Source organism: Macrotis lagotis, chromosome 3, assembly GCF_037893015.1.
Source record: "Macrotis lagotis isolate mMagLag1 chromosome 3, bilby.v1.9.chrom.fasta, whole genome shotgun sequence".
Taxonomy (NCBI): domain Eukaryota; kingdom Metazoa; phylum Chordata; class Mammalia; order Peramelemorphia; family Peramelidae; genus Macrotis; species Macrotis lagotis.
In genome coordinates, this window is record NC_133660.1 from 22,615,049 (window position 1) to 22,638,942 (window position 23,894).

At 39.8% G+C, this 23,894-nt stretch overlaps 1 protein-coding gene across 6 annotated transcripts in view; it reads right to left on the reverse strand.

Annotated features, from left to right (window-relative positions):
- Positions 1-232: 232 nt before the first annotated feature.
- The window catches only part of PDE5A (phosphodiesterase 5A), a 181,075-nt gene continuing 157,413 nt past the window's right edge, over positions 233-23,894 (reverse strand). For all 6 annotated transcript variants that reach the window (XM_074228323.1, XM_074228322.1, XM_074228327.1 and 3 more), the window contains 7 exons: positions 20,826-20,913; positions 16,816-16,916; positions 14,185-14,262; positions 12,005-12,068; positions 10,839-10,913; positions 10,366-10,449; positions 233-5,346 (listed from right to left, as the gene is read on the reverse strand). In XM_074228323.1, coding sequence (XP_074084424.1) covers positions 5,209-5,346; positions 10,366-10,449; positions 10,839-10,913; positions 12,005-12,068; positions 14,185-14,262; positions 16,816-16,916; positions 20,826-20,913 — 628 coding nt within the window. In that variant the 3' untranslated portion in view covers positions 233-5,208. The remainder of the gene's footprint in view (positions 5,347-10,365; positions 10,450-10,838; positions 10,914-12,004; positions 12,069-14,184; positions 14,263-16,815; positions 16,917-20,825; positions 20,914-23,894) is intronic.

Consider the following 23,894-nt stretch of genomic DNA (forward strand, 5'->3'; position numbering starts at 1 on the left):
CTAGGGATTTTTTCTTTCACCAGTAGGTTGGAGTACAGTCCAAGTCAACTGGTCTTTACCATTAAGTCTATCATGTAAGAGGATTGTCTGAAACAGGGAATAGGGGGATGAGAGAGAAGGTGGGAAAAGGACATTGACATTCAAAAAAACCTTTCAAACCACTTGAAAGTTAAACATAATATACACAGTACCCCCCCATCCTAGTACAAAAATAGTGTCCAGAAACTATATATTTGTTCCAATACTTTGAAAAAGTATAAGAATACAAAGAAATACTAACAGTGGCTAGTGATGGTTCATTGTGATTTTAAAAAATTAAACTATTATGTAATTTATTTTTAAAAAGTATTTACACTTTCAGCTACATTCATTAAAACATGTATACACAGGCTTTTGGTAGGTGTAGGGAGGGGGAAGGTGAGCTCAATGCTTTCTTCCTTCTCTATATGGCAGAGCAAAAGGGGTCTGGGAAGGTGCTTATTTAATACAAGCCAAAATTTATGGCTCCAAAGAGCCACAATCTAGTTTGCAAAGGGGGAAAAAACAAACAACTCTGGGTAGTGGGATACTGGACAGGTCTCCCTGACTCCAGAGGATGATGAGGATGATGACTCAGTGTCCCATTTCCAGATTGTCCTAAATTCTATATCAAGAAAGGTCTCATGAAACCTCATAGCACATGATTAATAAATGATTCGGAGCAGGTGTGGGAAATAGAGAGAACATTATCTGTCCTAGATTCCACTGAAAGTCACCAAAGTTAGGAACAGCTAAGTCTCCAGAGGGGTCTTTTGTCCACCAGAAAGTGCTCCCTCCCTCCTTCCCTCTCTCCCTCCCTCTCTCCCTCCTTTCTTGGTACCCATTCAGAGCACTTGATCAATTGCTGAAGAGGGTGGTCAGCCCATTGCTTCAGCATCCTATTTCAACCATCCAGGAAAAAAAACAACCATAGCATTGCTGGCAAATATTACAGTAGTTCATATATCAACAGCAAGATCTAACAGAAAGAGAGTGTTGTTAAAGGTGGAGAAATTAAATCTGGTGAAAAGCATTGAGCTGTGAACAAAGACAAATCTAAGCCCTCCAGCTCCTACATTACACAATTCAAGTGAGCAGTGGAGCAGATAGCATATAATTATGGCAATATCCTACTCTCTTTCCCAATCACCCCCACCCTTGTTCAGTATTTTTATATTCTCTGTACTTTTCTTTGTTTCATTTCAAAGGGGAGATCAATGGTAGTGGCCACAACATCATTAATTTTGAGTTTCAAAAAGTCTCATCCTTGCTAAATATTAACAAGCAAAATATGGGGAAAGTATTCTGGCCTTTGCAAAGACTGGGAAATTCACAAGAATATAAGAAAGGTTGCATTGGACCAATGTCCTATATTCATTTGCTGACACTGACAATTTTGAGGGAGAATATGGCAGCTGCCCCTTCCAAGCATCCCTAGCTCCATTTACAAGTTCAGTAGTTCCCTCATGCAGAGTGATTCAGTGATTTCACAAATCCCTACAAGAAGGAAAATACCAATTCTATAAAAATACTAAAGTTCTATGAAAAAATCTTATGGAAAGAGTCAGGCCACTTTACCAGATAATAATGGCAACATTATACTTAGTTTTTGCATCTTTTCTTGCTACCACATAGCCAAAACTATTTAAAATGTGTGCTTTATTTCATTTATTTAGGGAAAACATTGAGGTCAAGGCTCTATAGAAGGTGCAAGAGAAAACCTGGTCAGGAATTGTGGATGTTGAGAAGGCAGGAGAGGTTGTGGCCCACAGGGGTAGCTGGAGCACACATGATGATGAAATAGCAGAGCTTTAAGAATCAAAGTAGGAAAAAACAAAAAGGAACTTTGCTGTCTTCATTGGGAAGAGAAAATGCCCATTTGAGTTAGCATCTAAAACATCATCATTTGTGCCCAGTCTCATAGATTGCATGGCTCTGCTGATAACATTGTTCAAGGGTTCAGCAACTAAGATAATGAATGCAAAGTTGGCTGCAAGGGGTGGGGGTGGGGTGAATTTTGACTTCTGATATCCCCTCAATTATAAACCAGTTGAATTTTGCTTTAGAACTGGGTTTGTCTTCATTGGGGAAATCCGAGCTCCTTAACATAATGAAGTATGATGGAGGGAGTAAAAACTGCTGGTCACAGAATCAATAAGACTGGGGTTAAAATTCTACCTCAGACACACATTAGCTGTATAAGTTCCTTAATTTCTGGGTTTTAGCTTCCTTTTCTGTAAAGTGAGGGGTTGGACTGAATAATCTCTTAGATCCCTTCTAGCTTTAATTCTAGGACAATAAATAGCCCAACTAGATAGTTCCTCTTTTGAATAACAATTAAGCTTGTTCACTTCAAAATTTGCTGCTCATAAACTACTTCAGTGGAAAGGAGGGGAAGACTTTCAACTTCTGCATCTCCAGTGAATAACCATCCACTAGGAAAAGTATCTCCTAACCTCTGGAATTCAAAGGAGGCAAAATGGAATTAGTATCCAAATTCAAGATAAATTTGTCTTCATTCCACCAACAATAGATTCTTAGAAATCTTGTTTAGTGAGAAGGGTCTAAACCAATGGAAAATGGCAATAGTTCAAGTGATAGACTTGGATATGGATGCAGTTTCTGAAGCTATACCCTAGTATAGCTATATACCATGGCTTCTTTTGAAGATCATGGGATCATTGAAGAGATGTCTGAGCCCATCTCATACAACTCTCTCATTTTATAGAGGTGGAAACTGAAGTTCAGCATCAAAGGTCACATAGATATAAAGTGTCAGTGATGATGCACACTTCTGGAGAGATGAATTAGCAGACCTATAGATCTAACTCTGAGTGGTAATCTAAATCATTTACAAGTTTTGTCATTAAGGGGAAAGGGTCCAATCTTATCTTTACAAAATGTCATAAAGATAAAACAAAAACTCACAGTACTCCACCAAGTGCACTGATGAGCTGCTGGAAGCTTATCAGAGTATTTTATACTCTGTCACAGAACCAACTATGATTATTCAAGAGTTACCCACAGAAACATTAACTATTGTCAAAATCATGAGAAAGTGTATCCATATATTGCTTCTGCATAAGCTTATGGTATGCATAAGATCACAGTATTTAAAAATTAAATTCCATCCTAAACTCTATGAAAACACCTATGTGAAATAGTCACAAGGAGAAAACAATGTGTGCTTTTTAGGAAATAAGCTCTGTGTACCACATTGTTATGATGCTGGTGTGGCAAGGTGGGCTGCCAAGAGCCAGATGGGAAGTCAGATAGAGTCCTGCAGATGGTTGTGTGATGGGAACTATGAGCAAACCCAATGAAATGGTTGGTTGGGAAACTCCAGGCCTCCTTTCTGTCATTCTGCATGCCTACTTTCCTTTGAGCACATAAGCTCATTGAGGGGATGTCAAAGGCATACTGCCTATGATTCTAACAAGGAGGTTTATTTATACATGCAAAGTATTGTGGGAGAAGGATGGCAGCCAAGTCATATAGTCTGAAGAAGAATGAAAAATATAGTGATGTCGGGAGGACAGGATTTGGCCCAGACAATTCAAGCCCCTAGAAAAATCCTTCCACACCCTCTAATCCCATGGCCTGAAGGACTTGCTTCCATATGGCTCAAGCTTCTGTTTAGGGCTGGGAACTCAAATAGACCCTTCTGCCATTTCCCTTTGACCCCTAATAGCATCATGATAGGGGTAGCAAAAGAAGACTGTGATGACCTTTCCATATGATCAAAGTTCAAGGACTGCTGTATTTTCGTAGCTGCATTAATGATGAAAGTCCCATCTTAAAGCAACCTCCTAGGACTCTATTCTAAAGGGATGAGAAGGAGAAGGAATGGTTACCTTTCTACTCTCCCCATGGTTACCCTTCACTCAGGTCAATGTTGGATTCCTATTAATTTGAATTCACTCTTTCATTTTGAGACTTGTTACTGAAATTTAATTTTTTGAGATACAAGCTGAAAGAATAGTTTTTTTTTTTAAAGAGGAAGGTGATTTTGCAGTCCCTAATGGAAGAAGGGGACTTCCTGAAGTTTATAAAAAGATTCCTTCTCTCTCAGACATCTATGATGCAATTTTTCTCATCAAAAAAACCTACCAGCAATGTGACCCCAGGTAATTTACCAACTCCATAACTCAATTTCCTTCTCTATAAAATGAAAGAATTGACTGTACTCAATGCCTTCTATGGTCCCTTCTAATTCTGGTTCTATGGACTCAGTTTTAATTCCTCTTCTGATGCTTACTGCCCCAGAGACCTTGTGAATATCACTTCTTAGACTCCTTGGGCACCACTTACCTTGTCTGTAAATAGGAGAGTAGGAATAGGAGGTTTCTTAGGTCTCTTCATTCTCTAGAATTGTGGATCTAGGTTCAAATCTTGCCTCTGATGTGTGACTACTTGTGAGTACTTGTGACTTGGACAAGTCACTTAATTTTGGGGTCCAATGTCTTTAAAATAAGAGGGTTGGATGAGGGTTGGAAGATTCTATCCAGCTCTAAAACTATGATTATAATGAGTGTCTCCTAGGCTTTCCTTCACTATAAATTACATAGTATGTCACCCCCTTCCCAATAATCTAGAATTTGAAAGCTGCTGAGCCAAGACTTGATGGTGATCTGCAAAGGCATTGGGGATAAACATGCCTCCCAAATCCCCACAGTCCAGCTGTATCCAAAGTCGGGCCTGGACGACAGCCTTCTCTCCTCTGTATTCTCAAACACTGAGGAATAGACTGTTGATCCTGGCTCCTTGAGGAAGAGGGAGAAGCTGCCAAGCATTCTTGAAGAACTGGTCATTCAACCACAGCAAAAACAACCAGGGACCCAGATGGACAAGCCCAGGGCCAAAGGTTTCTCAGAGCCTCCCCAGACCTCCCTCTGCAGAACCTGAGCATCGAGACCAGTTTGCTGCCAACTGTGGCCACGGCGGGTAAAGTGGGCCACCTCCCTTCAGTGGTATAAAGACATATACTGACGATATACACCAGTCTCCTAAAAACACGTCACACTATGCCCTTCGAAGTTGTGCAAAAAATAAAACCAAATGATAAAAAAAAATACAGCAGTGGCAAAATAGATACCCAACTCATACAGTGTCTATGAAAACTACATATCACAAAATAGGACATCTTCTGTGTAAACGTAAACTCTGCGAGCTCAGTATGTCAAAGGCCCCTCAGTTCATCTTGGGCTGGCTGCTCTCCCCATTTACCAGGCTCTTCTCCTGCTGCTCGGCCAGGGCCTGCCATTTCTGCCTGTTCTTCCTACAGCCATCTAGCAGGGGGAAACAGGCCTCGGAGACATGAGCCAGGGCCTAGGGAGAGAAGGACAGATCAGACAACTGCAAAGAGTCCACCAGAGAGGAAAGCCCTGGTGCTCAAGTCTGGCATTCAGGGCTGCAGCCCCAAGGCAGTGATTTGTGAGGAGGATCCCCCATAAGTTATGTGGATGCATATGGACAACATGGAGTGTGCACACTGCAGCCTAGGTGGGGAACTGGTCTTCTCAAATGCTGCCTTAGATGCTTATTAGCTGTGTGACCCTAGATAAGTAATTTAACATCTCCTGACTTGTCAAATGGGAGTTCTCTATATCCTCTAAGGTTGCTTCAAGCTACAAATTATGATTCTAGACAAAAGGTCAAAGACTGAATAGTGCCCATCTCTCTGTCTCTCACTATCTCTGTCTCAGACTTTGGCTCTCTGACTCTATCATAAGTAGGTGTGCACACACACACACACACACACACACACACACACACACACAAACATATCCTGCTAAAGAAATGATAACTTGGATCTGTCTAGACCCAATTGTATCCTTTTTGACCTTTAGGTTTAGTTGAACAGATTTTTTTAGTAGCTAAACTAAAAGGCTTTAAATGGGGGTTGAAGGGATGGAGTAGGGTTGACTAGGGGTCTACCTGGGAAGGAGCCAGGCTAGGTTCTGGAAAGCTCATTGATCAGTTGGTCCCAGTGAGGCCCCAGGGAAACACGGGGCCCCCAATTTGAGGATGGGGGAGATTTAGGTACCTCTGGGCTGATGTTGCTTTATTTGGAAGTGGAGAAACTAGACAGGGAGCTAGTTAACTAGTAAACTATCCTCTCACTAGAATACTGGTACATTTGGGGAGAAAGTAGAAACTGAGGGAGGTTTTGGCAGTTGTAGGTGGGATTTGAGGGGGGAAGAGAAGGAGGTAGAGATGAAGAGAGAGAAAAAAGTATAAAGACAGAGAAAGAGAGGGAGAGGACAAGTAAGAGAAGAGGTTAGGAAGGGAGAATGAGATGGGGAAGGAGGGAAAGAAATACAGAGAGGGGAGAAGAATGAAGAGGAGGGAGGAAGAGAGAGAGAGAGAGAGAGAGAGAGAGAGAGAGAGAGAGAGAGAGAGAGAGAGTAAACCAAGTATAGGAACCCTTGGATAAAAAGAAGCACTGAGCATAAGTGAAGTCTTCCCACCCCACCCCCTTTTCTCTTGTATAGATCTGATCAGCAGGGTGTTAGGATGGATGAAAAGTGGGCAGGATGAGCCTCTGCCCTAGTTGGAAATGGTTGGCTTTGGAGGGCATCCACATTTCTGTTTTGGAAAAAGATTTTCTGGGTCCAGGGAAGGACACAGGATGCAAGAGGGCAGGGGGCATATTGATCTTGGGATCACAGATTTAGAGGCAGAAGAAATCTTGGAAGTCATCTAATACTGCCCCATTTTATAGATGAGAAAATTGAGGGCTTAAGGTAGAAAGTGATTTGTCTATTGTCGAAGAATTAGTAGGTCTTTAAGGCAGAATTAGAACTCAGTCACCCAACTCACTATGTCATGCTACCCCTACCCTGCAGTCATTGGTAAGGTTCAAATGCTTAAGCCCCAGCACTCAAAGTTAGATCAGATCAGAAGAAATAACTGAGTTAAGACTGGCTTAGGAAGTGGAATTTGAATGCAGGGCTCCTGTTCTAAAGGCAGTGCTTTTTCTATGACTGTGTATTCTTTAGTAATGAAATTTTTATAAAAAATCCACTGTCTTTAGTCAAACTTCTATGACCTTATGGTCATGGTCAGTAACTTCATTCTCCCCCTTTTATCAAATTTTCTACTGATTTTTTTTATCAGAGAATAAAAAATTAGGTAAAATGAGAACATCATATAATTAAATACCACCTTCTCATGATGTTCACTGATCTATGGCATGGGGAGACTTTTGGGGTAGGGATAGGGCCCTGCCTATCAGTCATTAAGTTGAAGATAAGGAAGGGAAGAGGTACAAACATATCCACCAGGGGGAGCTATGGAGTAAACCATTTGGATTAGAGTTGGGTGCCAAAGAACTGAGAGAATTGTGAGGAGGGAGATTGAGAACGTTGGGGTGCTCTTTGACTACACTTCTGGTGGGGAACTTGGTAGTAAGGCAGCAGAATGAAGGCTGAGAAAGAGGGAGGAGGACTTCTCTCTGCTCCTTACTGCCTTTCTGATTCTGTAGTATCTACTTAGCTGAGCCTTCTTCCTTTGTAACATGGTAGAGGAAGAGGGACAAATGAATGCTCAAGGCTCTTCCAGTGTTGGAAGCCCTTTCTGCTTTACCTCCTTTTGGTATTTGACTCCATAGGCCACCTTCTCTTCTCTGTGTGCGGGCTTCGTTATCAAACACCAATTGCCAAAGTTGGAAATGGTCTTTGGCCAAGAAAAAGCAAGGGATTGGGTCTTAGGACTCAAATTATTTAACCTCTTGGTTTTGGTTTTCCCACTTTTAAAGTGAGGTAGTTGGGTAAACTGATGAGGGACATGTGGGACATGTCTATGTTTCTCCTTGGGTCTTAATTTCCTTATCTGCAATTAAAAAAAGAGTTGTCACATGGTCTTGGCTCATTCCTTAAGCTTTAGACATTTATGGCAAATTAAGAATTATAAGGCTAAGAAATCTTTCTCAAAACACAGTCAGAAGTTGTTTCATTTGGGCTGGTGCCGGGGCTAAGCTCAAAGAGGCCTCTTTGGTAATTCACTTAACCCAAGAGTTGCTAGCATAAGTATCTCAGAATATAGACACATTTGTCTTCTAGGTGTTCACATGCATACACATACACGTGAACTCATACTCACACATGAACATATACAACACACACGTGAATACAGACACACATTCTATGCATTTACTAATTTCTCCTTTTGTATGCATATATGTGTACATTTTTATGTGATGGGAGTGTATATTACATTACATAGGAGTCCCTACATGGAAGAAATCACCAGTCTTGACTAATAAAGAAGCCCTTCTGACTAACAATGATGGGAAATAGATTTGTGTGTGGGTATGCAGTCATGCATGTTTACACTTATATTGTATAGACAACATGAATGTTGATATGTGTGCATACACACATAGATACCATCAAAATTAAAAGCAGTAAGGACTAAAAGGTAAATAAGCCTATCTCATGGCTGGATGAATTAAGCATAGAAAAGAGCATGTAGCCTCAGTCCTAGAAATGGCCTTCCCAAGCCAACAAGAATGACAGGCTGTGAGATGTTGTATAAATCTACATGGATTTGGGAACAGGGGTTTAAATCCAAGGCCTCATACTTGAAAATGTAATAGTAATTTTTACTTCCCACTTGGACAACTCAAGCTCAAAAATGCATCTTAAGAATTATTCAAAATTAGCCACATGTAAAATCTTTTATGTAGTGAGTATCACTGAATGTTGCATTAACATATTGGGTTTCTCTGGGAAAAATCCCCTGACCATTTTGAGTTTCTGTAAAATTGGGTGGATGATATTTGTACCTCACAGAATTAGAGATCTGGTTATGAATCCTAGATTTGATATATCATCATCATCATCATCATCAACATCCTAATCATATCTCCATCATCATCATCATCATCTTCATCATAATGATCAGTATTCAAAACGCACTTGAATTTCAAATTGCTTGGCATATATCACCATCTTACTGGATCCTCATTTGATGAATAAACGTTGTTCCAATTGGTTAAGCTACTAGTGTGCAAAGTCAACTTGGATTCAAATCAGTGGTGGTCCAAGGACAAAGTCTGATAATACTCCTGGAGGCCCACGGGAAACAGTGAACTAATAAGCTGGATTTTTTGTCCAGCCCTTGGACCGAGTGAGATATATGACTACATTCTAAAGATTAAAGAATGATAGTCTGGGAACTTGGAAGAAAAAGATGATAAGAAAGACTTCTAGTCTCCATCAAGAAATAAAGGACAAAAGGAACTGGGCTTTTCAAGAATTAAGGATGTTCCTATGAAATCAAGTTCTGCCATGTGATAAGGGCAGGAGTCACATGAATGCAGGATAATGGAATACAGAATGAGATTGAACAATAATTAAAATGAGGTACCTGAAACTGATGACTGAGTGATATTTGGAGAGGAGGCCCTACCTACAATCAACATGAGGATGGAAGGGGAAGGGGCATAGGATCCAAAGAACACATAGCTATGTTTCCAGAGGAAAAGCTGGAAGAGAGCTACATTAGCTCTACATGAGAGCTGAGTCCAAGGGCAACATGGGAAGCCCCTCTACATATTCGGTCCCCTCACTGCAGCTGGTTACTTGGTGACTGTCTCTCTGAGGTATATGGAAGAGAAATCTGGACCAGAAAGTAGTGAAGTTAAAAATCTACATGATGCTAACTCAGGCTTAACAAATATGATTCTGTCTGATCCTCAGGATAATAGATGGGTGCACTCCCATTTTACAGATGAAGAAACTGTGGCAGACCAACGTTACACAACTAATGAGTGCCTAAGGTAGGATTCGAACTCAGGTACTCCAAACTCCAGGTCCACTACTCTATCCACTGTGCCACCTAGCTGCCTCAGATTAATGGATAGGTTGAGAATCTCTGTCTGAGGAGCAGCATTATTAATGTGTGGGATAGTTTATCCTAGAGAGTACTGAGTTTGGAGCCAAGAAGATCTGAGTTTGAATCCTGCTTCTTATTCCTGCTTGTAAGGTGAATCACTTAACCTTTCCAGGTCTCCATTTTCATATCTGTAAGATGGGTTATTTGTAGCACTGCCCAGGGGTTCAAATGAGAGACTCAAAGGAAATAATTGCATATATACATTTTATATATAAATATAAAATTAAATTAAATAAAAAATAAATTTAAAAAATAAAATTAAAATTCGTTTATCACTTTTTTGACCTTAAAGAACAGTTTGACAAAGTTAATACAATAATATCAGCAATGATAATATATAGCATTAATATAAGTAATGAGAGCATAATAATATATAATATTGAATAAATGATAATATAAAATTAAATAATAATGATAGCAAGAATTATTCTGCTATCCTACATGTACCTCATAGAGTTGCAAGCATATGGCATCTATGAATCCAACTTGCATACTTGGGATTTTATTTTTCTTCTCTCTGTTCATCAGATCCTGAAAACAAAGCAAGACAAATTTGCCTTTATTTAAAGGATAGTTTGAGACTGGGGATGTTGGAAGCTGAGTGGGCTAGCTAAGGAGGGCCAGCCTCAAGCATATAAAGAATCAAGCTCTGATCTTTGATTCTGTCTAATCTAACAGAGAACTGACAAATAAGATGGTCTGGGACTCCAGGAATGATGAACAAATGGAAAGCTTTTATTAAATGATCTGTGCTGGGATACAAATTCAAAAAGCCAGAAAGGCCCTGCCCCCAAGTTGCTTACATTCTAATGGAGGAGAACATGATGATGGAAATTCAATTTTCTTGGTCTAATTCCAAAGGATACAGACCCGAGGTCAGGCTTGGGACCCTATAACCCAACTGAGGCCTCGCAACTTACTGTAGGCTCGATGTTCAACTCCTTTCGCTCTCTGTCTCCTTGATCAAAAAATTCCGCAGCGACCAGTTCTGCTATCTGAAATAGATTCCCAAGAGACTTACTGGATTAGAATTTGTTTTAAAAAAATCATTCAACATGCAGTTTTCAAATATCCCAATTACATGGTAAAATGCAAACTAAAGTAATGAGCAATAAAATGACATCTATTTATCAAGAGAAGCAGTGTTGTCTGGTGGAGAGAGCACTAGCTTTAGAGTAAGTAGTATACTAGTTTAAATTTTGTCCCAGGTATTTGCAAACTTTGTGACCCCACTTAACCCTGTTTGCCTTTGTTTCCTCATATAGAAAATGAGAATGATAATAAAACATACCATTCTTGTTATGGAGAACAAAGTGAGAGGAGTTTTATAGTGTGTTCTATATTAACTATATAAATTATTATTATTATTATCAAAGCAGTCACAATAGTGTGTAAATGAGCTTTCCCAATCAATTAGAAGAGGGAAGAACCATGCCAAGCACCCAAGATCAATAAGACACAGGCCTCTTTGCTTTCACAAGCTGTACTGGGATAGGCCAGAGTGGGAACATAACCCGAGTGTCCACAGAGAAGCAAAAGAAATTCCAGCTATCCCATGGGAAAATGACCAGGGATCATTCTGTCACTAGGCCTTCTTCATTCTGCTTCTATATAATACTTGACTTGGTCTGGGGTTGGTGCAGGGATTCACCATGTCATTTTGTCCTGCTGTTACCCAGAATGACTGGCCTTTTGTGAGTATACTCTCCCAATTAACCAAATGAACTCTAATAAACTATGAATAACCAAGCTGGTAAGAGGCCCCCTTTCTTTGGTTTCTTAATATTCTTTCAGAGGCTCTATCACCCTTCAGTTGGCATAAATATAGTCAAACAGATCTTCCCTCTTACATTTGGAATGGTAGGCAGGAGAAGCTGCCCCTTATATAGGCTATCCTATGGTATTTAATATTAGGTGGCATAGGAATTTTAAGATGAGAAAAATGGTGCCTAGCCAATGACTCTTTGTAAATACTGTTAAAAATAGCCAGCCAGATCTTCTGCAAAGACCTCTGCCAACTCTGAAATAGAACATATTGTTAAGATGGCTGTCTAATTCATCATGTTTATACAAATGTGCCACATACCCGCTGTTGAACAGGCCACGGCTTGGTTATCGCCGAGAGATCACAGGCTGTCATCAGCATTGCTCTAGAGAGGGCAAAAAGACAATCAAACACCAAACTCCTTTGGGCCATTCTTTGAGGAAGATGACGTTCACTCAAGTCCTCCCCGATCCCTCATCTTGGCCCAGGGAGGACTCTGCTGGCAAAGTACAAGCCCTCATCACACTGGAAAGGTCTTTTGTGGGACTGGAGTCAGTCAGAGGACCTAGGTTCAATTCCTGAAATTGCCTCCTGAGGGACCCTTGTTAAATCACAACTTGGGAAGATGCTAAATGAGCCTTAGTTTCTTCAGTTATAAAATGAAAGAGAGGGATTGAATAATTTCTGAGGTCCCTTCCAACTTTGAAGCTATGACCTGATGATTTCAATTAAAGATCCTCTATGGACTTTTTTTCCTATGACTAGTCTAGCCAATGTTAGTGAGCTTCTTGGTAGGCTTGGCCATGGTGTAATGAATTTTTCAACCCCCACAATGGTTAAAAACTCTACTGAGTCATTGAAGAAGTTGGCTCTTTGCCCATAGAAGGCAAAACTCTAACAGTATGTCTTTCTTTACTTCAATTCCTTGTGAATTTATGATTTCTTCAGGGTAGGCATATCCTCCATTGATGGACATCTAATGAACTCCTGAGGATTAAGATAGTTATGGCCTGGGGGCCAACTTTCTAAGGATGAGCCTCTTTAAAATTAGTTGGGGTGATGCTTAGATAATATATAAGTGGTTCTTATTGGATTGGCTGGGACCTAGATGTGTCTATACTATGATGAAGCATTGGAAGAAAGTAATCCTATAATAGACTAGGGTTTAGTAAAATATAGAAGCTTAGAAAACATTTACTGAATGACCAATACCAGTATCAAAAGAATTAAGCCTGAGAGGAATTGCAAAGAATAGTAGATAAAGGTACTGGACTTGTAGTTAAAAAGACTTGGGTTCAAATCTTGCCTCATTCACTAGTTGTGAATGTTGTAGCCAAACAGGAAAGTCATATTCTATTGGATCAAAAGTCTGTCCCTTCCCTCGTCCTTTTCTTCTTCCCCTAAAATGATGGATGCGGATGTCTAAGTAGTACAACGACTAGCATCCTGACCTTGGAATTAGAAAGACCTGGGTTTGGATCCTGCCTCAGATACTTACTAGCTATGTGATCCCAGGTGAGTCAATTGCCCTCTCTGGGCCTCCATTTCCTCATCTATAAAAAGGGGGTCGATGGCCTTCCCAAATCCCTTCCAGTGCCAGACCTATGAGGCAATAATAACTCAAAGACTCAAGTAATGGCTAGCTTTATGGAGCACTTGAAGTTTGCAAAGTATTTTACAAGTATCATAATGAAGAAGAAAGTCTTTTATATAACCCTGGCTAGTGAGGCAATAGTAAGGGTACAGTTCATTTGATCCTGTCAGCTACTGGATTGTTTTGAGGGGGATCAGGAGTCTGACTCAGTGCTTACTTGCCAAGGAAGGAAAACACTTATCAGCTCTAAATGTCAACTGAGCACTGGCTTCTCTAGACTCAGCTAGAGAGTGATGAAGCATTCTGATTATTAGTGATTATTCGATCAAAGAATGGTTCCTGGAAGACAGATGCCTCACTTTTCACTTTTGTGGTCTGTCTGGCTCTTGATTTCATCCATCATTCTCCTGAAACTGTCTTCTTAAGAGTTGCCAATGTGTCTCTCCTCTTCAGATCTGAGAGTCTCCCTTCTTGAATGAGTTCCCCCTATTGATTCTCTGCAGCTCTGGTACAGTTGATTTCCCTCTCCTCCTGGATACCCTGTCTTCTTCAGATTCTTTGTTTGGGGTCTCTATCTGTCTATCAGGACCATGGTAACATTACTATGATAATTCAGTCACTGCTTGCTGAACTCAAGTCAAATTCTCCTCCTTCCCAACCCCATAAATGTACTATCCTTTGAGGGAAAGTTTTAAACATTAGCAAGTTTTATTGTACATAAAACTGAAATCCATCCTGCCTCTGTCTATCTGAAATTTTGGATGGAAATTTTCCGTATTTCCTTTCCTAAAGAGGAGGGAATGGGACTGGACTACACTCACTGTGCTGCACTAGAGATCACATTAATGATATGATACGGCTGATACTAATTGTAGGGATAATGCTACAATGACTTACAACGACTTACAAAAATAACTCCTTGTGCTGGGGGTCTTCAAAATTGAATTGTTTCTTTCTTATAAGTTCAAAAAATTCTCCTCTTCTCCTACAAAATAAAAGAACATATTTGATTAGTCATGACAATTTCCCAGTCTATACTCCTCTTTGCTTAGATTTATTTAATAAAAAAATAAATTAAAATAAAATACAATTTAATAAAATAGAACTGGTCACCGAAACCCCATGTTCTTGAAACCAGTAGCAATTAATTTATCATCAAGTATGCATATTAAGTTAGGGAAATAACTAGGGATGTGAAAAAATGAATATTTCCAAGGAGAATGTTTCCCAAGGGAGAATATCTGCATTGTGGCATAGGCTCATGTATGAGAGCAGGAGAGGACCAGAAGGCCTCTAAACACATGCAGGCCTCTCTGGAGCCATTCAAGACAACACCTTCAGACTTTGTCATATGCTTGGGTTTACAGGATCTTAGCTCTGAAACTGGAAGGGATCTCAGAGGCTGCCCTGTCCATGGCCCTCACTTTACAGTCAAGAGGCAGGATTTCATTTCAGATCCTCTGACTCCAGGAACAGAGTTGTTCTCTACCCCCATGTTCCAGTGTGAAAACAAAGACCCTACATAATTAAGAGCCAAAATGAATAATTTAGAATATACATATTTAAAGGTCAGCTAAGAATATATATATATATTATTAATGTGTCTAAATGCTAGAATAAGCAATCATTCAGAAGGCAGAAGGTAGACCAGAAAGAGGCCCTAGATGCAAATCTTGATTCTGTTGCTTAGTGACTGTGTGATCATCAATAAGATACCTTCAGCAACCTGATCCTCAGTTTTCTTATCTGTAAAAATGAAAGGATTAAGTAAAATGTTTTCTACTGTCCATTTCCTTATGACCCTTAAGGTGTCTTTTTGTTCTAAATCCTACAAATCTAAGAGAGAAGGATCAAAGTGGATGACAGTGGTTGGGTCAGGAGAGGGTATGGTTTTACTGCAAAATTGTAACATATAAAAGAGTGAAAAAAATACAAAAATACTCTATATGGTATTTCTCAGTAAGCCCAAATATTCAATTAACCAGAAGATCCTATTCTTGAACATGTAAGATGAATAGGAATGCTTCCTGAGAAACCACAAATGTGTTTCAGGTCTGACACTTGGCAGCTCCTTTCTGCAGCTGTGGACAACCACCATAAAGTAATGTCTTGATTCATAAGAAATAGAGGATAGAGATGGGACCCGTGATGTCCTTGGCACAGGAAATCCTGAGATGGGAAAACTCCTTGTGCTACTGTAGGATAGTCCCTCCTCTATAGCCTTGAAAGTTGCCTGGACTGAGAAGGCAAGTGATGTTCATGGTCATACAGCCACTTGGTACCAGCGGCAGGACTTGAATCCAGGTCTTCCTGGTCTCAAAACTTACTCTCTATGTACTACATGAAGTTTCCTATTTTATAAGAAATAACAGAATAAAATACCTTTTTTATTTTCAAAGAAGTAAATGCTAAGATAGTAGGTTCAATTTCTGATAATAGGAAGTTAGGTGGCGCTGAAGTGGATAGAGTACTTGGCTTGGAATCAGAAGATTCATCTTCGTGAGTTTAAATCTAGTCTCAGGCACTTGTGTGACCTTAGGCAAGTCACTTCACCCTTTTTTGTCTCAGTCTTTTCATCTAGAAAGTGAGCTGGAGAAGGAAATGGCAAACACTCCAGTATCTTTGCCAAGAAAACTCAAAATGAGTTTGATCAGGAAGAGTTGGATGTGACCCAAAAAATGACTGAGCAACAAATTCTCAGGAAATTATATAAACTAAAAAGTCATTAGAATTTGTCACCCCCTTCACCTCCCAAAGACATAAACATATATCTTAAAAGACAAAGGATTTTGGAGTGCCTGTCTTTCATAGTCATCAGAGATAAGTGTGAGGGAGAGAGACAAACCCATGTATCATCATAGCTCCTCATTTTTTTTTTTCTAGCAGCTTCTACCATGGTCCTTCCCAATATTTCCCAGGACTCATGACCAGAAGCCACTGCATTCCAGATAGTTTTGAGAGAGGGTTTCAACAGATACTAAAATCATCAGATTTGGAGAAATATTTTCTGAGTCTAAGTCACTGATTCCAAATCTGGGGCTCTTTTTCTTATACACAAAAGAGAGAAATTGACAATTTTCTTTATGCTTAGAACTGAATGGATAGGGATGGTGACTGCATTACGATTTAGAGTGGTAATTCATGGGAATAAGGAAATCCCAGAAGAGGACATTTCCTTTACCACTGAAGGGAAGCATCTCTATAACTTGTAGTCTTAGGAAGCTGCCCAAGTGTCCAGATTTGTACAGTCAGTTTAGGCCAGAGGTCTTTAGGTCTTAAGTCACATTGCCTCTCATGACAGATACAATCTAAATTGCATGAGGCATATATTGTCATTTTTAGTTTCCAAGGAAAGAAGTTTTATTATTTTCCTATATTGGGAATATCCTAATTCTATATTAGAAATAATCCGTGTCTTGTTAAATACCTCTTCTAGATTCTCTGCTTTGTTCAAAAAGGGCCCGAGATGAAGTTCTAAACAATTTTACTTAATTCCAAAGACTTGCCATTAATCCCAAGGAAGGCTCTTTTCACTTACTTGATGTACAATGCCAAGTCAGTGGCTAAAATTGCCTGCTTGATCATTTTCAGTGTAGCCTTATATTCATCAATGGACAGTCCACTGAGAATCTGGTTGCCCTTAACAAAGAGAAACACAGTGTTAAGACATGACCTGGAGTAATAGAGAAGAAACATTAATAGTTATTATCCAGTCAGCTAATGAGTATTTTTTGAGGAACTACCATGGGACAAAAAGAAAAGGGAAATGGAAAGGAAAAGGAGAATGTGCCAAGACAAAACTGCAGCCCCAAATGCCCCCATCTTCTGAGTCCAAGAGGACAGATGGAGACAACTGTTTATTTCGTGTATGAACTATTGGATGACTTTCCCTATTGATGGAACACTATTCTGGAGCTATTTTGAAATGAACTAGTGGAGTCTGACCATTCCGTATACTTTCTCTAACTTCTGTATATTCTCTACCTCTGATTTCCATAGTCACCTCTCATTTTTACCTTGGGGAGGTTACCACTTTTCATGAGAATAACCTGGCATATTTAAGGACACATTCCACCAATTCTTTTAAAAAATTATCTTATTTATATTTCTAACTACTTTATATGGCAATTTTCAACAATTTTTTTTAGTTTTAAGGGGTTTTCTTTGAGTTTTACATTTTTCTCTCTCTCTCCCTCCCCTCCCAACCCAAGCTATACATGTATAACCTTGTTAAATATAGATTCATATCAATCATGTTTGTTAAAGAGTCAAATTCAAAGGAAGAAAAAATTAGAGAGAATAAGAGACAAACCACATAAGACAACTTTTAAACATTGAAGATAGCAAGCTTTGTTCTACATTTGAACTCCTCATTTCCTTCTCTGAAAATGGATGATATTTTCTATCACAAGTCGCTTAGAATTGCCTTTGATTATTATACTGCTTAAATGTTCAAGTCTATCATAGTTGATCATCATCCAGTGTTGCTGTTAGTGTATATAATGTAATTCTGGTTCTGCTCACTTCACTCTGCATCAATTCATACAAGTCTTTCCAAGCTATTTTGAAGTCCCATTTCTCATGATTTCCTATAGAACAAGTGTTCCATGAGGCCACTAGGTGGCGCAGTGGATAGAACACTGGCCCTGGAGACAGGAGAATCTGAATTAAAATTTGGCCTCAGACCCGCTATATTTACCTAGTTGTGTGACCTTGGGGAAGTCACTTTAAACCCATTGTCTTGCAAAAAGCCAAAAAACAAAAACACAAACAAAAAACAAGTTTTCCATCACATCATATATAGAGAAAGTAGACTCAGGGTTAAAAAAGGCCAGTGACATGCTACACTGGTGGCATGGTTCCCTGGGGTGCCTCATGGAGGCAGGATCATCTGGAGATCCTGGGGTGTATCAGTAGTATGTAAGCTCTAGTTTTCGAGTCTTATTCGATCTGAAAGAATGGTAGACTATCAGTATAGGTCTCATAGGTTATTGTCTGTCATCTCTTATCCATGGCCTAGTCTAGCTAAGTTTAGCAGGCTCAACACAGTTTGCTTTAGAAGAGAAGGCACTCAATTTGGAGTCAGGAAGATCTCAGGTTCTAGATCTGTCTTGCTAGCTCTGTGACACTGGACAGTCACTTAACTTCTCAGTTTCCTGCCCCGAAAAATGAAGGGGGTTAAATTCTGACCTTTTAGAACTCTTCTATCACTAAAGGTTTAATCTTAGGCTGCAGAGAGAAAAAAAGACATTGAGAGACACTTTTTGGAGCATCCCATTCTAGGGTTTCTGCTCTAAGATCTCCCACTCCTGAACTAATTTCTTCCTTGGGTTTGTCACTTTAGGAAAGACCTCAGCTATGGTTTCATCTCACTCTTAATCTCTCGTCTTCTTGCTTCCCCCATTCTATTACCCATCCTTATGGGCTGTCTTCTTCCATTAGAATTGTAAGATTCTTGGAAACAAACATTGTCTTACTGGCTTGTATTTGTACTCCGACATGTAGCAAAGTCCCTGGCATATATAAGCAAATGCTCTCTCATTCTAAATCCTGTGTATCTATGTCTCTATCTGGGTAGCAATGTATCTACCTATCTCTCTAACCACTAAATCATTCTTCTCCCTCTCCACATCTATCCTCTCTGTCTCTCTGTCTGTCTCTCTGTCTGTCTCTCTGTCTCTGTCTCTGTCTCTGTCTCTGTCTCTGTCTCTCTCTCTCTCTCTCTCTCTCTCTCTCTCTCTCTCTCTCTCTCTCTCTCTCTCCCCCTCCCTCCCTCCCTCTCTCTCTCTCTCTCCCTCTAGGTGTGGGTGTGTGTGATCCTGCTTAAATCCACTGGCAGAGGGATTTTGCTATATGAGTTCACACTGAACAAAAATTTGCCTCTGTTGGATCTGTGATCTCACTTCTGCTGGCACTGCCATTATTAATCCAGATTGCAGCCCACTCTGTATGACCGGGTGAGGCTCTCTTATCTAATGCACTGTGTCATCCTCTAATTGTTTTTGATAATCCTGAGGGCACACAGTCTAGCCTTTTCTTGGGGGAACTGACTCACTTTTTTCCCCCAGATACACTCTGATCATCTTTATTAGGGTAGAATACCACAGATTTTGGAGAAATGAGGTGTTATTAACAAATGACAGAAATTGAAATTCTAGGTTAAAAACCAAAAATTTCAGGAAAATGACCACTTTTATTTTTGTGAGCAATAACTAATCAATCAACGGGTATTCATGAAGTAGCTACTAGATACTGGGCACCATGGTAATTGCTGCATCGAAATAAACAGACCATCAGTGGGCAGAGTACTCCTACTTTTGGCTCTTCCTCTCTGTCCCCTATGTCCAACACAGACTGAAATATTCTCACAGAACCAAGTTGCTGGTACTATGGTGGGAGCCCTGTGAGGGCTGGAGAGAGACTATCAGAATAGAGGTCATGCTAGGCTTCTTCTAGTGCCATAATGGAGGTTTTTTTTTGGGGGGGGGGCAATTTGTTTTGCAACATAAAGTCATAGGATAAAAGATTTACACATGGAAGGGGACTCCTCCCCCAGATTATGAAGAACCCTCTGATTGTAAAAGAGGAGGTCCAGGTAACTTGTGACTGGCCCCATATCACACAGGAAATAAGGATTTGAATTGAGGCCCTCAAATTCTTTCCGAGGCAGTTTACTACCTCTATAGACATGATCCATTTAAGGAGGAAGCATATGGGAATGGGTGGAGGGAAAGGATGGAATCTCCCTATGCTTTTTTCTTAGGACAGGAATAGACATTGGATCTGTGATTTCATTGACCAAGGGAGATCCCCAATCAGAAAACTCCCTCCACCAATGTAGGTCTCCACTTCTCTGTATGAGTCTTCTCTTAGATAGTCACCCAAGACACTAAGAGATTTAGTGTCTAGCCCAAGGTTACCCAGCTGGCATGTGTTAGGTCAAAAGGGAGACTTGAACCAAGGTCTTCCTGGCTGTGAGGTTAATTATCTTCTACTATGCCGTGCCTTCTCTTCTTTTACTAAAATGACAACAAATTCTCCTGTTCCCTTTTCTTTAGTTATTAACTTCAATCTATAACCAAAAAAAGGGATAAAGCCTTTTAATGGGTAGGAGTTGTATTGGTTTTATTTTTCAAGACAACATCCTTGTCTAGAAAGGAATGAACAGTTCAATGGGCAGCCAGCTGCCAAAAGCAAAGCTGGGGGCAGCTAAGTGCATTCCAGAGGATCCAGGATTCCAAGGTAGGAGTCACCACCACCAAGCCCATCTCTGCTTCATTGGAGGTGGCCACCACATTAGATGATCAGACCATCATTTCATCTTCTGTCATAGGCCCCTGTTAAGACAGGTTTAGGAGCACCCAGAAGTCAGCCACATTGGGAAACTTTCAAATAGTTTGGATTTTCCTTCCTTCCTTCCTTACCCAAAAAGGGAAAAAAAGTCTGCTTAAGAATTTATGATGCTGGGAATCATTCCAAATTCTAAAAATAAGACTCCAACAACCAAGTATTTTCTTTTAATCATGCAACTACAAGTTAGATACTTACTGGGCTGTTCAGGATCATGAGGCATTGGTCGAAATGATGGTGTTCCATTATGGAATGGCAGTATAGTTGGGCAAGGGGGTGTTCACTTCTGTGTTGGGTTCCAGTAGAAAAAATAAGAAAAAGATTATTTAGTCAGTCAATTAGCATTTCCTTAGTGTTTACTCTATACCAGACACTGGGTAATATAGTGATAATGAAATACTGATGAAAACATGTAGTCACCCAAGACACCTGTGTTCCCCTGAAAAGAGATGACATGTCTTTTTTCAAATCAATGTCTCTCATTTTCCCTGGGGAGAAAAGGAGAAGGAGCCTCCCGGTCTAGTTGAACCAAATGATTACATCTGTCAAGGGGAAGGTTGCTAGGCTGATCCAACTGGCCCAACTATTTTGTTAAGAGATGGGTCATTTGATTGCTTTTCACTGGGATTAAAAATAGCACATACATAAAGAATTTCTCATGGCATGAGAAGTGGGGGGGCAAAGAACAGAGAAAACTATGAATCAAAAGATAAAGAAAAACAAATGATGAAATCGTAGACTGATGGAACTGGCAAGGACCTCAAAAGTGAGTTAGTTGGGGCAGTTAGGTGGCACAGTGGATAGAGCACTAGTCCTGGAGAAAGGATGACCTGAGTTCAAATCTGACCTCAGACACTTAATACTTACCTAGCTGTATGACCTTGGGCAAGTCACTTAACCCCATTGCCTTAAATAAATAAATTTTTTTTAGAAGTGAGTTAGTCCAGCCCAAACTAGGGCAAAGATTCCCTCTCCCTGACTCCCCAAAGTAATCTCCTGGCTCCCACCTCCCCAAAAAGGCTTGTTCCACTTCAGGGAATCTCTCATTCTCAGAGACAATAGATATTATATTTGATCTGAGACAGGGGCCTTTAGAGTTCAACTCCCTCATTTTGCAGATGAGGAAACTGAGGCAAAGAGGGAAAAGTGACTTGTCAAGGATCCCACAGCTAAAGCACCTGAGGCTGGATTTAAACTGAGATCTTTCCTGACTCTAACTTCATAGCTCTATCCTTTCTACACCATATTAGTTTTTGTCATCAGCTTTTGATTAGTTAATTCGTTTGTTTTAAACAAGTCAGATCCACTCCACTGTAGCTTCTCCTTTTTCTCTTAATTCTTCTCTCTAAAACTAAGTTATTTAGTTCAATGTCTTTATTTTACAGATAAGGAAACTGAGGCCCAGAGGAGTTAAATAGCATGGTCGAGAATAAAGAGACATTATTTGAACTCAGGTCCCTTGACCTCTAAAGCCAGTGTTCTTTCCACCATTCTCTGTTATCAGTTTTTACTCATGAAGGAAAGGTATGGTTCCATTGGAACCCTGAAGGTGACCACAGATACAATCAAACACTCAAGTATGAACAATAAATTCAATTCTATATGAAGTTACAGGAAATGAGGGAGGGATCATTTAAATAAATCATTTTTTTAGGGTTTTTTTGCAAGGCAATGGGGTTAAGTGACTTGCCCAAGGCCACACAGCTAGGTAATTAAGTGTCTGAGGCCGCATTTGAACCCAGGTACTCCTGACTCCAAGTCTGTGCTCTATCCACTGCACCACCTGACCATCCCAATAAATCATTTTTTAAGAAGACACAAATTCCTAGATGCTTGGAAGGGTCCATGAATTAATTGTCACTCTTTCAATTGCTGATGAATTACAATTTTATTCTAATGGAGAGAATGTTTGACTTGGAGTCAACCCAGGAAGACCCGGGTTCAAATTCACCTCAAACATTTGCTAGCTCTATGACCTTTGAAAAGTCAAATGCTCTATTCCTGTTTCCACATCTATAAAATGAAGGTTTGGACCCAATGGCCCCCAGGAGCCCTTCAGCTCTGCAAAAGCATCATTTGTAGTTAATTTGTCCTGTGAATTTTTCTTTTTCATTCTAGTTAGAAGAATTAAGAGAAACAGGAGAAGCTGCAGTGGAGTGGATCTGGCTTGATGTTTAAAACAATTAATCAAAAACTAATAATTAAAAACTAATATCTAATAAAAACTAAAATAACTAATGAAAATAATAAAAAATAAACATTCTAACAAATTTCTCAAAGTTAAACACCTCAACAGGCAATGAGGTTCTCACCACTAGGGGCAATCAATTAGAGCATAAATCACCATTTGTTAGAGATTGTTTGTGTGTGTGTTCATTCCTCTCCAGGTATGGATTACATTAACTATCCTCAGATTCTTCCTGCTCTAAAATTCAATGATTCTAAAAGTCAGGTCCTGTATTATTTCTCCCATTTTCAAGGTTAGGTAACTGAGGTTCTGAAAAGGGAAGTGATGTGTCCAAAGTTCCACAGCTAGTAAGTAATGGGACTCCAACCTAGCTCCTCTGATTTTAAGACCAGGAAATCTATAATGATGGTGATGATGGTGATACAGCTAGCATTTATGTAGAGCTTTAATGTTTGCAAATTATTATCTTATTTAATCCTCTAAACAACCCTAGGAGGTAGATGGGTTTAATATCTCCATTTTACAAATGAGGAAACTGATGCAGAAATTAAGTGAATAACCTAGGGTCTAAGGTTGGATTTGAACTCAAGTCTTACTGATATCTAGTGATCTTTCTTCTGTGACATGGAACTGCTTCATCTCTCCCAACTTAGAACATTCTTGAAGAAGCTGCTTGTAGCCTGGAGGAGTAGCCTATGATCTACAAATGTCAAGAGGCCTAAATTCTCATTCCCTTTCTCTTAGGACAAATGAGTCTCCAGCAAACAGTTTGTTTCTTCTTTAAAGAGAAGATAGATTTCCAAATGTCTCTGTTGTATAAACCACAGATTCTCAGAGTGGGATCATTGGATCTAACCCATAACTGAAGTGCTCTAGCCCAGTCCTTTCTTTACCCATCAGGTGTCTAGGAAGTTGATGTGAGGATAATCAATGAGGGGAGAGGCACTATTTCTTAAGGCAGGCCATTCCACCTTAGGGTGGCTCTTACTGTTGAGAATCTTTTCCAGACATCAAGCCAACATTTGGTATTTGAAACTCCCTTCTACTCCTCCAGAAGGAAGAAGAGAACCCAATAATTT